This window comes from Musca autumnalis, unplaced genomic scaffold, assembly GCF_047663935.1.
Source record: "Musca autumnalis isolate F117 unplaced genomic scaffold, ASM4766393v1 scaffold_1, whole genome shotgun sequence".
Taxonomy (NCBI): domain Eukaryota; kingdom Metazoa; phylum Arthropoda; class Insecta; order Diptera; family Muscidae; genus Musca; species Musca autumnalis.
In genome coordinates, this window is record NW_027411644.1 from 295,151,388 (window position 1) to 295,167,664 (window position 16,277).

At 36.4% G+C, this 16,277-nt stretch overlaps 3 protein-coding genes across 9 annotated transcripts in view; 1 reads left to right on the top strand and 2 right to left on the bottom strand.

The window, feature by feature from the left end:
* Window positions 1-16,277, bottom strand: part of LOC141389748 (glutathione S-transferase 1-1-like) — a 178,629-nt gene that overhangs the window by 139,716 nt on the left and 22,636 nt on the right. The window lies entirely within an intron of this gene.
* Window positions 1-16,277, bottom strand: part of LOC141389745 (uncharacterized) — a 115,783-nt gene that overhangs the window by 76,891 nt on the left and 22,615 nt on the right. The gene's annotated exons all lie outside the window — the stretch shown is intronic.
* Window positions 1-16,277, top strand: part of Sol1 — a 458,110-nt gene that overhangs the window by 26,121 nt on the left and 415,712 nt on the right. For 6 of the 7 annotated variants that reach the window (XM_073961712.1, XM_073961714.1, XM_073961713.1 and 3 more), the window contains 3 exons: window positions 10,596-10,655; window positions 10,743-10,978; window positions 11,094-11,321. In XM_073961712.1, coding sequence (XP_073817813.1) covers window positions 10,596-10,655; window positions 10,743-10,978; window positions 11,094-11,321 — 524 coding nt within the window. Of the gene's footprint in view, window positions 1-10,595; window positions 10,656-10,742; window positions 10,979-11,093; window positions 11,322-15,363; window positions 15,799-16,277 lie in introns of those variants that run through there. The other variant, XM_073961717.1, reaches the window with a different exon arrangement.

Consider the following 16,277-nt stretch of genomic DNA (forward strand, 5'->3'; position numbering starts at 1 on the left):
TTATGACTTTTTGACATTTTTTCTCAAAAATGATTTCCTGTAGCAGGGTTGAATGAACTTTTGCCTAATAATCACTACGATATCGTTTATTCCATTGAAATATAAAAAAAGTTCACGCACAAATCGATTTTAAAAATATAATTTTTTGAAAAAATGTTTGAAATGAAAAAAAAAAAATTCAAAAATTATTTTTTGTTGCACGAATGAATAAATATAAGCCTACTAATAACTATAATAATGTTTATTTCATTCAAATATTGAAAAAGGTCATGCACAAACCACTTTGAAAAATTTTAATTTTTTTGTTTTTTGTTAAAAAATTATATCTTTAAATAAAAGCGTTTACGACATTTTTACGATTCTCAGAATTGAAGAAAATTAGTGAGAAATAAATGTTATGTCAATTTAATTATCTCATGTGACTCTAAAGTTTATTTTCAATTGTATATCTGCTTACAGTGACTTCAAAGAATTGTCCATAATTTTTATAAATTCAAATTTTAAAATCATTTTGTGCGTGAGTTTTTTCACCGAATTATGATTAATTATGATTTTATGTAATCTTATGGCATAACTCATCACGCTATGATACAGGGATATGAGGTTGTAAAAAAGTCATAACCCTAGTGAATAGTACAGACCTTGTGGTTTAACTTCTCCCCAGAAATAGCTATCTAGTTGCCGATCATCAGCATAGGGTCCGTACGCAGTACAGCAAGACAACAGCGCTGTATGCCATGTCTCCACATTTAATAGTCGAGGACTCAATTAGAAAAAGCCGTGCGATGGGACAGTGTTGGTGGAGCTCGATCCTTTGATCTGTTTGAGGACAGATTATCCTCCGACCAATTATAAAACGTTGGATAATTAATTATATGTGTCGACGCCAGTCGTTCATGGAGTTGAGGAACAAGAAGTCGAAGCACCGTAGAGTGGAACAGGAAGTTGCCCACAGTGGGATGGATGATATCTACGGAATTATTTAGCAAAGAATTCGAAGCCCCGTAGTGTGAAACAGGGAGTTCCTCAAGGTGGGTAGATATCAACGGACCTTTCCTGTGCCACCCTCTCCAGGTGGCATTCACATCGTTACGTATGCGTATGATTACGATCTTGGCGTAGGGTACCTTCCCTGATGTAATTTTTTCCATCTTTTTCCGAAGGATTTGTTCTAGTCCATCTTCGAACTTTATTTAATTTTGAGAGAAATATTTCGATAGCTATCGTGCATGGCATTTAAAATTATACTGTTATAAAAAGGATCACATGAAATACCTTCGTTAAGAAATTTAAAACGAATATCCATTAGTCCTTCAACTGCACTTAAATGACAATTTGGGTGTTTTGTGAGGGAGGTACCCCAAAGTGTTGTCTGATATAAGTTTGGAAGGAATTTTACGATGTGCAAATTGTCAGCGAAACAGATACTTAATTCGTAACATATAGCGCATATCAGTTGGTGCAGATAAGGTTTTGATAACCTCCACTAAAGTATGGAGGGAATATAAGGTAGGTTTTTCCGTTTGTAATGCATTGAAATAATAATTTGGGACCCTATAAATTATATATATTCTTGATCAGGATATTTCGTCGGTCCATCTGTTGTAATCACTTTAGCGTCCACAATAATTGAGCTAGAACGCTATATTTCTGCACCGGAGTGTATTTTTTCAATGAGCAGGTCGGTCAAGTTTAAAGATGGGCAATATCGGCCCACGTATTAGTGTAGCCCCACATATAGATTTACCTTCCGATTTTAGTTATTTTGTGGGTTTTGTTAGACCTACTCGTAATTTGATTTTTGACCAAAAATTGGCAAAATCCATGTTTTGATACAGCCCCATGCAACGATACCTCCCGATATTAGGTATTTTGAGGTTTTAGCTACAGTCGTTGACCGACCTATATATCTGTAACTTGATATTTTAAGTTCCCAGTAGCCATAACTAACTTCTCTACTAAAAATGTTCATCCTGGATTCATGTTTTGATATAGCCCCTAAATAACAGTATCGCCCAATTTATGGTATTTGAAGGGTTTTATCTACAGTTTTTGTCTGAACTACGAGTAATTTGATATTTGTGGTTCCCAGTGGTCACAAAACTTCTCCACCAAAAATTGTTAACATAGGTCCATGTTTACATATACCCTCCAAATATATGTAGGTACCGCTCGACTTTAGGTTTTTTGAGTAGTTTAGCTACTTTTGTTTACCTAAACCTAAACTTTTCCACCAAAATTTTTCAACATAGGTGGCGCTCGACTGAAGACATTTTTATATAAATTTTTTGGTCTAATTTGGGTATTTGGGGTATCCGTGTTCCTAAAGAAATCTCATTATTCCATTTTAGCTAAGATGATTTTATCTAAATATATAAAATGTTCGGCTCAGCCGAACATGACCATTTTGTAGTTGTTAAAGCTTAGAAAGTATGGACTTGCCCCCGAAAAAATTTATCGTCGTAATATGAGCGGCGAGGACAAGTTGCTATTAAAACTATCCGAGACATTTCTTAAAACTGCGCTTTAGCCAAAAGGTCGAAAAAATTTTATAACCAAAGGAGTATATCAATATAGTCCATAATCAATATTGATCTACGCTGGAAGAGTAAAGTTTGGACCAAATTGGTTGATGCGTTCGAGGGTTATCGTGCGCATCTGTAAGCCAATCAGACGGACAGGACTAAATGCACATCAAATTGTCTGAAACAGATTTCGTACAAACAGATGAACACGGTTATTTTTTTTTTTAATCTGAAGTACACTCACCTTCGAACGTAAGTTAGGGGAACTAGACAAGTTTCTGGCCTAGGCATCACGTAGTGCTGTCAGACGCCATTTCACATTGTTTTGTTTTTGAAGGTTTGACAGTCTTTAGCCTAAACGTACTCAGGACACTTTAAAATACGATCATGCGTTGTGTTGTTTACAGTGAATTGAAAAAATCATTTTGGAAACAATGGAATTATTTTTAATTAATTTAATAATTATTTTATCTACAGCAAGAGTGCATCGATCAAATTAAATCTTTGAATGTCGATAAAGGACCATACATGTTATTATAAAGTAGAGGTAGGCCAGGTATGAAAATCGCTGAAGAATACAACCCTGCACTCATGGCTTAAAACGTCAAATGGCGTGGTACAATAATAAAGGTAGATGCATCTGTATATTTAACCCGTTTTACAAAAACATATGGAATTTAGAACACCACTGTTTATATGTTAAAAGCACCAGAGTAAAAAAAAAAATAAAAATTAGGCTCTAGAATCTTGCTTCTATAATAGTGTTCTAAAAATAGCAAAACTTGTACCAATACTTATGACAGTGAAAAAATTGCATTCTACTTGAAAAGTTTGGCTGATATAACATCGTGATTGCTGGCATCCGATTTGCAGACACATTTCAGCAAGAATTTTTACAAAAATTGTAATGTTTACATTCCCGTATTTTGGAACAAATTTCAATTAATATCAATAACGTTCTTTCGCCAGTATTACTATTAAAAAAATTAACAATTTAATTTTGCCACGCGAATAAAAATCGTTTCAACTTGTTTTTAATCAACTTGTCAACTTGTTTTTAATTTTAAGATATAGCGTTGCAGCAGAAATTTTTTGTTGGAACAATTCACCGATGCATCTAACAATAAAAATTTTAATCCTGCTTTTGACAGGGTAGGCCATAATAGGAAAAAATTTTAATCAGCTGTTAGCTGTGGCCTATCTGTAATTATTCTACCATCCTATAGTACTATGAAAAACTGTTTCAATGAATTTATTCGTGGACGAAACTCGCCAAAAAACAATGGTCGCGAGGGTGCACTATAGGTCAAACGGGCCATTTTATTGGCCAAAAGTCTTAAAGTTAAAACAAGTATTTGGTTTAAGTTAATATAGCGTTTTTAGATTCAGGGAGAAAAATGGAACAACGTGGGCCAAAAAATTAACCCTTTATGGAATAAATACACAACTGGTACCTTAACCCTTTGGGGACAAAAACTGGAAGGTCTGTTATTTGTCTGCACAATTGAAGGCATCGACGTCCGATAAGTTCGGAAGCTTTTTTGTTGTGTTTCGTTTTAGATTTAATGTGAATATGCCTTAAAATTATTACCTTGAAAATCCCACAATATGATGTGACATATTTTGACTATAACTGTATATATTTATAAAAGGTTTGTAAATAATTTGACTTTAGAACACAGCAGAATGCTGTAGACTCCAATTTGGCTAACATTATTTGGTAAGAAGTTTAACCCTGACTTCGAAAAGATCAATATTATGGAAAATATGGTAACCTAAAAAAAGTTGTATAATTCTTGTCGAGCAAATTTACGCAAAATCACATAAAATTTTTTGCATTCGGCACGAGTTAATGAACCAATTTCAATTTTCACTTTCATTGCCGAACGTTGCCGAGACTTTAAAAGCGTACATAATCTCAAAATGTTCTACTTTCCTCGAAAATTCAAAGTTAACACCCATTTAATAACTATTTATAGACATAAATGGTGATAGGAGGACATTTTTGATAAATAGTTATCGAATACTTTCTAATCAAATCGTTACTTATGCTAATATTGTGATTTTGTTTTACCCTGAACGTATACAAGTAAACATATTTCGTTAACAAGTTTTTAAAGATATTTGGATAATACATATTTGGCAGCCTGCCTGTAACGGTATAATTTCTCATACACAAACGAAATTTTTTTTTATTATATTTGAAGAAAGTAACACAAAATAAGTGAAAATACAAAGTGCGAAATCTGACTTTTGGCCAGTAAAATGGGCTGTTTGACCTATTGTGGGGTGGTCCAAATTAAATGAAACCTTTTCCAAATCAAATGAAACCTTTTCCAAATCAAATGAAACCTTTTCCAAATTGAATGAAACCTTTATTATACCCTCAGCCTTTAGGCTAAAGAGGGTATTAACACTTTGATACGACCAAAAATGTGCCTCATAGAAATAATGGTTTTAGACCCCAAGTATGTTTGTACGATATCCGTTTCTGACAATTTTGAGTAGATCTAGCAATGTCCGTCCGTCTGTCTGTCTGTCTGTCTGTCTGTCGGTCTGTCTGGCTGGCTGGTGCGCACGATAACTCTCGAACGGATCAATCGATTCGGTTCAAATTTTGGGTATCGAAATATTTTGTCCAGATTCGATTTAAGTTCGAAGATGGGCCATATCGGTCCACTCCTTCAGGTACCTCCCCCACAAATGTTCAAAAATTGTCGCAAAACTTGTGCGCACGATAACTCTTGTAGGGAATAACCGATTTGGTCCATACTTTGCACATCGTGTAATTTCTACCAAACTTAGATGAGGTTCCAATATGGACTCAATCTGTCCACTCCTTCGGGTACCTCCCACACAAAATTTCGGAAATGTTCAGTTTAGGACCTGGTCTCGAATCGCTTCGATTTTTGTTTACGCAAGTTGTATTCGCTGTCCTCTATACGACGCTGTAAGTTTCATTAGGGGCAAGTCCATACTTCCTGAGCAAATAGCCTAAAAGTTACAAAAAACTCTCTGACACCGTGTGTAGTGGTTGGAGCGCAAGATAACTCTCGAACGGATCAACCGATTCGGTCCAAAATTTGGCTTTCGTAATATTTTGTCCAAACTTAGTTCAAGTTCAACGATGGATTATATCGGTCCACTCCTTCCGGTACCTCCCCCACAAAAGTTCGAAAATGTTCGGAAAATTTGTGCGTACGATAACTCTTGAAGGAAGTAACCGATTTGGTCCATACTTTGCACATCGTGTAATTTCTACCAAACTTAGATGAGGTTCCAATATGGACTCAATCGGTAAACTCCTTCGAGTACCTCTCACACAAAATTTCGGAAAAGTTCAGTTTAGGACCTGCTCTCGAATCGCCTTGGTTTTTGTTGTAACATATTGTATTCACTGTCCCCTATACGAAGGTACAAGTTTCCTCAGGGGCAAGTCCATACTTCCTGAAAAATAGCCTGAAAGTTGAAAAACAAACCCTATGACACCATGTTTATGGGTGGAAGCGCAAGATAATTCTCGAACGGAAATGCCGATTCCGACCAAAATTTGGCCTTCGTAATATTGTTTCCAAACTTAGTTTAAGTTCTTAGATAAGCCATATCGGTCCACTCCTTCAGGTACCTACCCTACAAAAGTTCAAAAGTATTCGGAAAAATTGTGCGCACGATAACTATTGATGGGAGTGACCGATTTGGTCCATACTTTACACATTCTCATAATATCTACCAGATATAGATCAGGTTCGAATATGGACTATATTTGTCCACTCCATCCCGTACATCCCACACACAATTTTGAATAAGTTCACTTTAAGACCTGCCATTGAATCATTTTGATTTTTGTTGAAGCAACTTACATTTGCTGCCTCAATTACGATGGTAAAAGTTGTTTCAGGGGCAAGTCCATACTTCTTGAGAAAACAGCCCGAAGGGTTTAAAACCCGCCTATGGCATACGACCAAAATTTTGAAACCCCCTAAATACATACGTTTTTTGTGAAAAAAGTGTTTCAATTTGCACAAGCTGAGGGTATATCTCTGTCGGCAAAGCCGACTGATACTTTTTTACTTGTTTTTATTGAAAGAAAAAGCCTGAATATTTTGAAAAGAGAAAGAAATAAAAAATTAGGTGGGTTTTCAACGATTTTTATTTAAATTCTAATCTTAAGTAAGGACATAAAAGTGTAACTCCCTGCATGTTTTGCTTCCTTGAACTTAAACATTTCATAATTTTTGGGCTTCAATTACGGTTATAGCGAAATAATCCTAAAGATAGAATTTAATAATACTGTGACACAAAATGGATGTGAAAATCTGGGGCAGAGATAATTCTTTTTGGGGATGAAAGACCTTGGTGAGCATATTAAGAATCCCGAAGGACAGATCCGCCGTGAGTCGAAGTTCCAACTTATGGCGTGATTAAGTTGCTGCTGATGTAAGGCATCTGAAATCAACGTTATATCTTTGTTAACTGTTGTTTTAGCTTATTTATGAGATGACTTGTCTTCAGTCAAATTGAATGAGGATTATTTTCGTAGAGCATTTCTACCTTCTAACTCACTTCTTTCAAAGTCCTTTTTGTCCCTAATTTTAAGAGCCGATATAAAAGTACCACATGATGACGTTTTTCAGCTTCGAAATGTTCTTAAACAAGTAAAAAAGTATGAGTCGGCTTGGCCGACAGAGATATACCCTCAGCCTGTGTATATTGAAACAATCTTTTCCCAAAAAAAACGCATGTATTTAGGGAATTTTGGGCGTTTGAACTGACAAAAATGTTGATTAGGATTAGAGATCAAAAGTTTTGCGGAGGAGATACTAAAAAGAATGGATCTCCAGCCACTACATATGGTACCATAGGGGTTTTTTACAACTTCAGGGATGTTTGCTCAAGAAGTATGGACTTGCTCCTGAAACAACTTTTACCATCGCAATTGAGGCAGCGAATGCAAGTTGCTTCAACAAAAATCAATGTGATTCGAAAGCAGGTCTTAAAGTGAACATGTATCCGAAATTTTGTGTGGGAGGTACCGGATGGAGTGGACAAATATAGTCCATATTTGAACCTGATCTATATCTGGTAGATATATTAAGATGTGTAAAGTATGGTCCAATTCGGCCACTCTCTTCAAGAGTTATCGTACGCACAATTTTACCAAACATTTTTGAACTTTTGTGGGGGAGGTACCTGAAGGAGTGGACCGATATGGCTTATCTTCGAACTTAAACTATGTTTGGACAAAATATTACTAAGACCAAACTTTGGACCGAATCGGCAGACCTGTTCGAGAGTTATTTTGCCCTCCAACCTCCTCACACGGTGTCATAGGGGTTTTTTGCAACTTTCAGGGTATTTTCTCAGGATGTATGGACTTGCCCCTGATGAAACTTATACCGTCGTATGGAGGGCAGTGAATACAAGTTGCTAAAGCAAAAATCAAAGCGATTCGAGAGATGGTCCTAAACTGAACTTTTCCAAATTTTTGTATGGGAGGTACCCGACGGAGTGGACCAATTGAGTCCATATTAAAACCTGATCTAAGTCTGGTACACGCTCCACGATGGGCAAAGTATGGACCATATCGGTTACTCCCTTCAAGAGTTATCGTGCGCACAAATTTTCCGAACATTTTCGAACTTTTGTGGGGGAGGTACCGGAAGGAGTGAACCGATATAGCTCATCTTCGAACTTAAACTAAGTTTGGGTAAAATATTACGAAAGCCAAAATTTGAACCGAATCGGTTCATCCCTTCGAGAGTTATCGTGCGCTCCAGCCAGCCAGACAGACAGACAGACAGACATACAGACGGACGGACATTGCTCAATCGACTCCAAATTGTCTGAAACACATTTCGTCCAAACATACTTGGGGTCTAAAACCATTATTTCGATGAGGCACATTTTGCCCGTATGAAAGTGTATATACCCTTCATAGTCTAAAGGCTGAGGGTATAAAAATATCGCTTAGAAAGTTGTAGGTACGACCCTCATTGACATTGCGCTTCCATGGTCATTTCTGACATTTAACCTGTTTTGGTTCAGAAACAACTATGTTTTGTGTCTTTTTCTGAACAAAAAACCGGGTAAATGCACAAAAGGACCATGAAAACGAGACAAAGTCGATTCGTTGTCAATGGGAGCCGTACATTTTTGTAGAACATTTCGAAGCTGAAAAACGTCAACTTGTGGTAGTTTTATAGCGGTTCTTAAAATAAGGGACGAAAATAACATTGAAGGAAGCGAGTTAGAAGGTCGAAATGCTTAAGTTTTTGCTGAAGACCCTCACTCTGGTACACATTTTTTTTTTTGAAAGTTTTTTTTTATAATTTTTATGCAATAACTTAATAAGTAAACGAATACACATAATGATAGAAATAAACCGGCGAGATTTGAAATTTTTAATGCCATATTCAGCAATGTTGAACAAAATAGTAAAGGCATTTTCAAATATAATAAAATTGTGTACCAGAGTGGTACTACGCAATCAGACAATATATCGTAATATCGCTGACGTGATTGAGCATAGTAACCAACATCTCTATAAACAGGACTGCTTCAATTATGTAATGAGTATGTCCATTGAAAATTCCACAAGCACCAAATAGTCATTAGATAATACAATTAGCCCCTGTTATTATTAGCAATTTTTCAAACCTTAGTTCTCTCTTTAGCATTATTTCGCTATAACCTTAATCGATGCCCAAAAATTATAAAATGTTTAAGTTTAAGGAAGCAAAACATGCAGCAATTTACACTTGCATGTCATTACTTAAGATTAGAATTTAACAGCGTGTTTTTGTAAAAAGTTTTTGTCCATTCTTTCGTCGATTTCATGAACGAAGACACAATTTGGCTTTTAAAGCGGTTGACGTTTGTATTCGTGTGACAAACAAATGAAAGCTTTTTATTTTCGTATTTTTTTTGGTTTTCGTAACAAAATCAGACGAACGAATACGTCAAAAATAAACGAATGGAATAGACCCATCGTTTTGAATGAAAATGAAATAATTTGAGTAATAAATGGCACAAAACACACGAAAACTGGAAGGGAATGCAATTTTTTTATTTCCATAGAAGCACACGCGTATATGTACATCCGTTTCTTCATATTATCACAATTATTTTTGACAAATTTTATTACATTTTTTTCTTATTTTTTGTTTTTCATCTGTTTATCGGGGTTGCCATCAAGTAACATATTTTACGTGCTGATGCATATGCAAAATTCACAAAATAAGTATCATGGAAACCCTGAAATATAAAAGCTTTTATGAAATCGACGAAAGCTTTCAGATAAAAACGAATGGTTCGTAAAATTTTACAAGAACCAAATTTTGAACGTATACGTTTAGTACGAACGGTTCGTGTGACAGGCAAGCATTTTTACAAAAACACCCTGTAAGTAAAAATTGTTGAAACCCCTTATAATTTTGTATTTCTTTCTCTTTTCAAAATATTCTGGTTTTTTATTGCAATAAAAATAAACGTTTCATTCAATTTGGAAAAAGTTTCATTTGATTTGGAAAATGTTTCATTTAATTTAGAAAAGGTTTCATTCAATTTGGAAAAAGTTTCATTCAATTTGGAAATACTATACCATAAGATAAAAGCATACTTGGGCATTTATTCCACCAACTAACATTTGATATTGCTTGACCACTTGTTGGCAAAAATGGGGTTTTTTCGTTAGATCCCTTGTTGATCGGTGCAAGAATTTTCGGAAAAACGATCACGGTGCTTCAAAAGAAGTTTATAAGATCGATCCAGGTGACGAATCATGGAACTATGCCTATAAGCCCGAAAAATAGCAACCAACACCAGAAGATGCTGTAAAAGCGTTCAAAAACCATGTTTTCGAGGTGTCTCAAGCGGAGTGCCCAAAATTAGTGGTGTTGGGCATCATATGGTTGGCCCCGTCCGACTATAGTATTGTCTTCATATTTTACTTGACTTGACTTTCTGATCCAACAACTTTCTTATGTTGTCTTTGTCATTGGACATATTTTTGCATTATTTCATTTCTAGTTCCCGTTTCCATAATAAAATTCAAATATTCTATAATTTCAGACCAGAAACACGTGTTGAGCTTATATTCGAAGAACTGGAAATTCCCAAAGATGGCGAGAGGTAAATAAATATTATTTCTTAATTAAGCTAAATCGACAAAACTGTCATAACCGTTTAAACCGTGTTTGTGTATTAATTAATTTGCAGTTGCAATTTAGACAAGTTAACCATTTTCGATGCTGAATCATTGAATATGAATGCCGTTATTGATGTCCTGTGTGGCAACTCATCCAGTGGTGTTCGTCATATCCTCAGTACGGGACCGGATCTTTTAATTGAATTCAATGCAAGTTCGAATGTAACGGCAAAAGGATTTCGTGGCAAATTCAAATTCATACAAAATAATGAAATTATGGAAATGAAGAAGAGCAACAAAGCAACAGGTAAGTGGTGGGGAGAAGAAGGTCAAGGAAATGAGCACAATTTGAAATCATTTGGTTTTGATAAAGAAGCTAGTAAAATATTTAAACAACTAACATTTTGTCCTTTTTATTCCAGATATACCATTTGTGGCAGACATGTATAGTAACGGTGGCGGTGATGTTGCGGGTGGCGTGGGAGTTGCCATTGGTGGTGGGGCTGGTACAATTATTGGCAACAGTTTAGACGAAATAACAATCGAAGACAATATCATTCGAAGCAGCGGTATTGCAGCACGCAAACAAAACTTAATGGCTTTCAATACAATGGACAATACAAAAGTTTTCAAAGGTTCCACAAAGGAAGGTAAGTCGTTTGCTGGCTAAACTTCTAAATCAATCAACTGAATAATTTATGATGCGCGTTTTTTCTGTTAAAAGTACACAGAAAGGTTTTTGAAATTCGATTTGTCTAAACGAACAAAGCAATAAAAAACAACAGAATATCGATTTAACAAACAACAGCAAAAACTAACAAAACAAATGGGTTTTTGGTTAACTAGAAACACGGTGTTGTTTGGTTGGCTGTACAGTGGGACATGTTGTTTTTGTTATTAAATTAATTGGAATTATAATTAATTAATTGGACCTTTAACTGGTTTCAAATGTTTTTACTTTCTGTTAAATTTTTCTATTTATTTATTTAGTTTTTTTTTTAATCTTTTTAGTTTTTTTGTTTGCATAATAAAAACAAAAGATGAAATGCAAGCTTACCAAACAGACAACTAGACAACATCATAATTTTAATCGAAGTAAAGAAATGTGCCAACAACCAGTCAACATAAAAAATGTATCTTTCTATCGAATGTTCAAAACCTGCAGTTTGCTAATACAAACCGTAGAATTTATTTTAAAACATGTCTTAAATAGACATTGAAACCCAGCAATAATTTTGAAAGCGTCAGTTGTTAAGCAAGAAAGAAAGTAAAACTTATTAAAATATAATAACCTTGTAGAAATTGTAGGTTACTGAATAATCTTCGAAATACATGCATCTTCGAAATACATGGGTTTTGGTTTGGAACAATTAAGTTACGCAGAAATCTTTAAGAATACGCACCTACTTTTGAACTAAGTACACGAATTGACTCAAGTAGACCTTTTTTCTACGCTTCTGATTCATATAACAGCACGCACGAGTTGTATCATTGTTATGTAAAAAATTATATATAATTGTTCCACAAACATCCGATACGGGACAATGAGTGCACCCCGATTCATAATAGCTCAATGATATGGGACCTACAGTTTTTCGCAGAGTCCGAACGGCGTGTCCTAAGACACCACTTGTAGAGAAGTTTTACATGGCTGAAATACTCAGGAAATGTCGCCAACATTACTGAGGGGTATTTTGCCAACGTTGAAAATTTTGATGTTTGACTGGCCGGGGCATCGAACCCACGTCCTTTAGCGTGCAAGGCGGGTGTGCATACCATTGCACCACGTTGGCACCCAATGTGTAAAAAATTACTTATGGAGTTTCTACACGGTATGTTTTTATACCCTATACCACAATGTGGAAAAGGGTATAATAAGTTTGTTTTCCCAAAAATTCATGTAACGCCGCGAAATATTCGTCGTAGACCCCTCATGTGGTATACCAAACTTCATATCTCGACGAGATAAAGCGATTTAGCGATGTGTGTCCGTCCGTCCGTCCGTCCGTCTGTCCGTCCATTAAAAATTGTAATCAAGCTAGAGGCCGCAATTATGGACCGATTGTCACGAAATTTAGTATGGAGGTCGGGTTTGGACCAGAATAGAACTGATTAGTTTTTGGCGATGATCGTGAAATGTTAAAGGGATGAAATGGACCAAAAACAAAATTTTTGCTCGATTTTGTAGCCGCTCTGTAGGTCGCAATAATAGTCCGATCGGCGCGAAATTTTAAACGTAGTTTTGGTTTGAGATGAAGAAGTAGCGTGCAAGTCAACGGTATGATCGGATAATATTTAGCGGGTTAAATTGATCAAAACTTTTGTGTGAAAATTGGTAAAATTTCTAATGCACATCTTATAACAGCTAGCCCGGAAAGCTAGTGCACAGGGATAGTGGTATAGGGTATCACATGGTCGGCCCCGTCCGACTATAGTCTGTTCTTACTTGTTTACATATGTATTTGTGCAAACCAACTATACCAACTGTTATGTGCATACATATGTATATTTTTCGAATATAACGCGCTCTTTTCTCGTCTGTACAACCAAAGGTAAACAGCTGTTTTGTTTGTACGCGATATAAATAAAGAAAACAACAGAAAACGAATGAAAAATAAAATTTTGCCGTGCAGAAGGAATTACATATGGGCGAAAAAAGTGACAGTTGCTATGCATGAATATGTAAAAAACATACCGTGTAGAAACCCCATTAAGGCTGTGATATTTGTACTCAGCCTTACAAATATCTGATTCTTTTCTATTCAAATTTAGAAATATTGCAATTTGAACGGGAGAAAGGTGATTATCCACAGTGGTCACTGCCATTGCACTATGATCTCAAAAGCTAATTTTCTGCCCAAAACTATTTCTTTGGCCTGCCAATACTGCGTGCACCGCCATGTGGCTGGAATTTATACGCCTTTTAGCGGGTTCATCATCGCACATTCTTATTATATGGCCTTGCCAACGCAATCGCTGCATCTCGATACGTTTAACTATATTGATGTCGTTGTCAAACACGCCAAGCACTGCTTGCGCAAGTGCCCAGGCTTCGGAACCATACATCAGCACGGGTAGTATCAGTGTTTTGTAAAGCGTTATTTTTGTTTGACGAGTTGTGGCTTTGTTTTTAAACTGCTTACTTGACGAAGGGGATGGAAGATACCAAGCAACGGTCCTGACCGGTATTACTGCCATACAGGAAATACGACGGGAAAGGCGTCACAACAACACCTAAAGGTAACGCACTGTATTATAGCTGTCATGACGTAAAGCATGAGTTTGGTTGCGGATTTGTAGTTAGTCGGAGACTAAAACATCTGGTATCCAGCTTCACTCCAGTGAATGAAAGACTTGCTGCAATTCGAATAAAAGCTAAATTCTTCAACATCAGCTTTATTTGCGCTCATGCTCCCACTGAAGAAAAGGACGAACAGACTAAAGATATATTTTACGAGCGCTTAGAAGAAACTTATGACTGTTGCCCTGTCCATGACATTAAAATTATGCTAGGCGATTTCAATGCCAAAATTGGAAAGGAGAATATCTTTGGCCCAACAGTCGGGAAATTCAGTATCCACAGTGAAAAATCTGACAATGGTGTGAGGCTGATAGACTTTGCAGCTGCAAGAATTATGGTAGTTAGCAGTACCAGATTTAATCATCTCGATATTCATAAGGGCACCTGGCTGTGGCCAGATCAAAGAACAAGACATCAAATTGATCACGTTGTGATAGATGGAAGACATGTATCAAGCGTGGTGGATGTACGTTCGTTCCGAAGTGCAAATATAGACTAGGACCACTACTTTGTTGCAACAAAGGTACGTTCCAGAATAAACGTAGCAAACAAAGTGCGAACAGACACAACACGGAAGTTGGACATCGGTAAGCTGCAATCACAACAGATAGCCACAGCATATTCCACTCAACTAGCCCAATTGCTTAATCAAAGCACTCCTCATCCCAATAACATATCAGCGCAATTGCAAAGCATTGCCCACTCCATGCAAACAGCCGCAAAATCCATACTTGGATACCAGAGACCTCCACCAAGGAATCCATGGTATGATCAGGAGAGTCGTGCTGCCACCGAAGAGAAAAATGCGGTATATAGGGCTACTTTACAATCCGTAGCAACGCGTAGCGCACGAGAGTGATACAGGGAGAAAAGGAGAGAGGAGAAACGTCTTTTCCGCAGGAAGAAGTGAGAGATGGAAAAGCGAGAGTGTGAACAAATCGAGATGTACAGTAGACAGAATGAAGTCCGAAAATTCTACCAAAGAGTGAAACATCAAACTGATGGCTTTGGAACTGGCACATCCTCCTGTAAAGACCTACAAGGTAATCTTGTAACTGATACAGATAGTGTGCTAAGGATATGGAAAGAGCATTTTTCCAAACTGTTGGTATCCGATAGTAGCGAAGTCCACGAAGATACCACAGATCCAATCACAGAAGATGGTATTGAATGTATACCGCCCAGCCAAGATGAGATAAAGACAGCAATAAATCGGCTGAAGAATAATAAGGCAGCAGAAGCCGAGCTGTTCAAAACCGGAGGCGACACGCTGATAAGGTATATTCATCAGCTAGTTAGCACCATCTGGCAGAAAGGACGAGTACCCGACGATTGGAACCTGAGTATCCTGTGCCCCGTCCACAAGAAGGGAGATAAGACTGTACACGCAGAGAAAAAATATTTTTCGCTTTTGTTGGAACAAAAATATATGTTTTGGTTCCAAAAATGTATTTGTTTTGTTCAAACATTGTAATCCAAATCCAAAAATACCATCTTTTGTTCCAAACATAGAAAACAAAAACAACTTTCGAATTTCCGCAATATTGTTAAAATCGTTAACAATACCGATTGTAGGAACTATCATAATCTAATTTTGTTTACAAAAAGTATTGTCAATACAGAAAACCAGCCCAGAAATTTTTTATTTGAGTGCATATACTTCTCATATACACTATTCGCATAACTTGGATATAAATGTCGCGTATAATATTGCAATCATTGATGAACACAATACATGGTTTGCTGCATTGGCTGACAACAAAGACAAACAAAAAGCCACAAGCAGCCACCACAACATAAGGAATAATTAAACACCATAACAAACATGAAAAGGAAAGAAGAATGAAACAAAACAGAAACAAATAAAAACAAGAGTCTCACAAGTACATACACACAAAAACAAAGGTAAAGGCAGCATGTCATACAAACACACCACAACTCACCAAAATTGTTTTTTCAACACGGCATCGAATAGCGAGAGAAGAGAAACAAATTTTCGAAGAAAAGAGAGAAATATTGTTCAGTTGACACAAACTATTTTTGGATTAACAATACTACATGAGGAATCCAACAATATGTTAACAATACATATTTTGCTCTTGGAATATTGTTGGATCAAACATATTTTTTTCTCTGCGTGTATGCTCTAACTATAGGGGCATAAGTCTACTGCCTATTGCCTACAAGATCGCGTCATTGATATTGTGCGAACGACTAAAGCCTATGGTCAACGAGATAATTGGACCATACCAATGCAGCTTTAGACCTGGCAAGTCCACCATTGACCAGATATTTACCCTGCGGC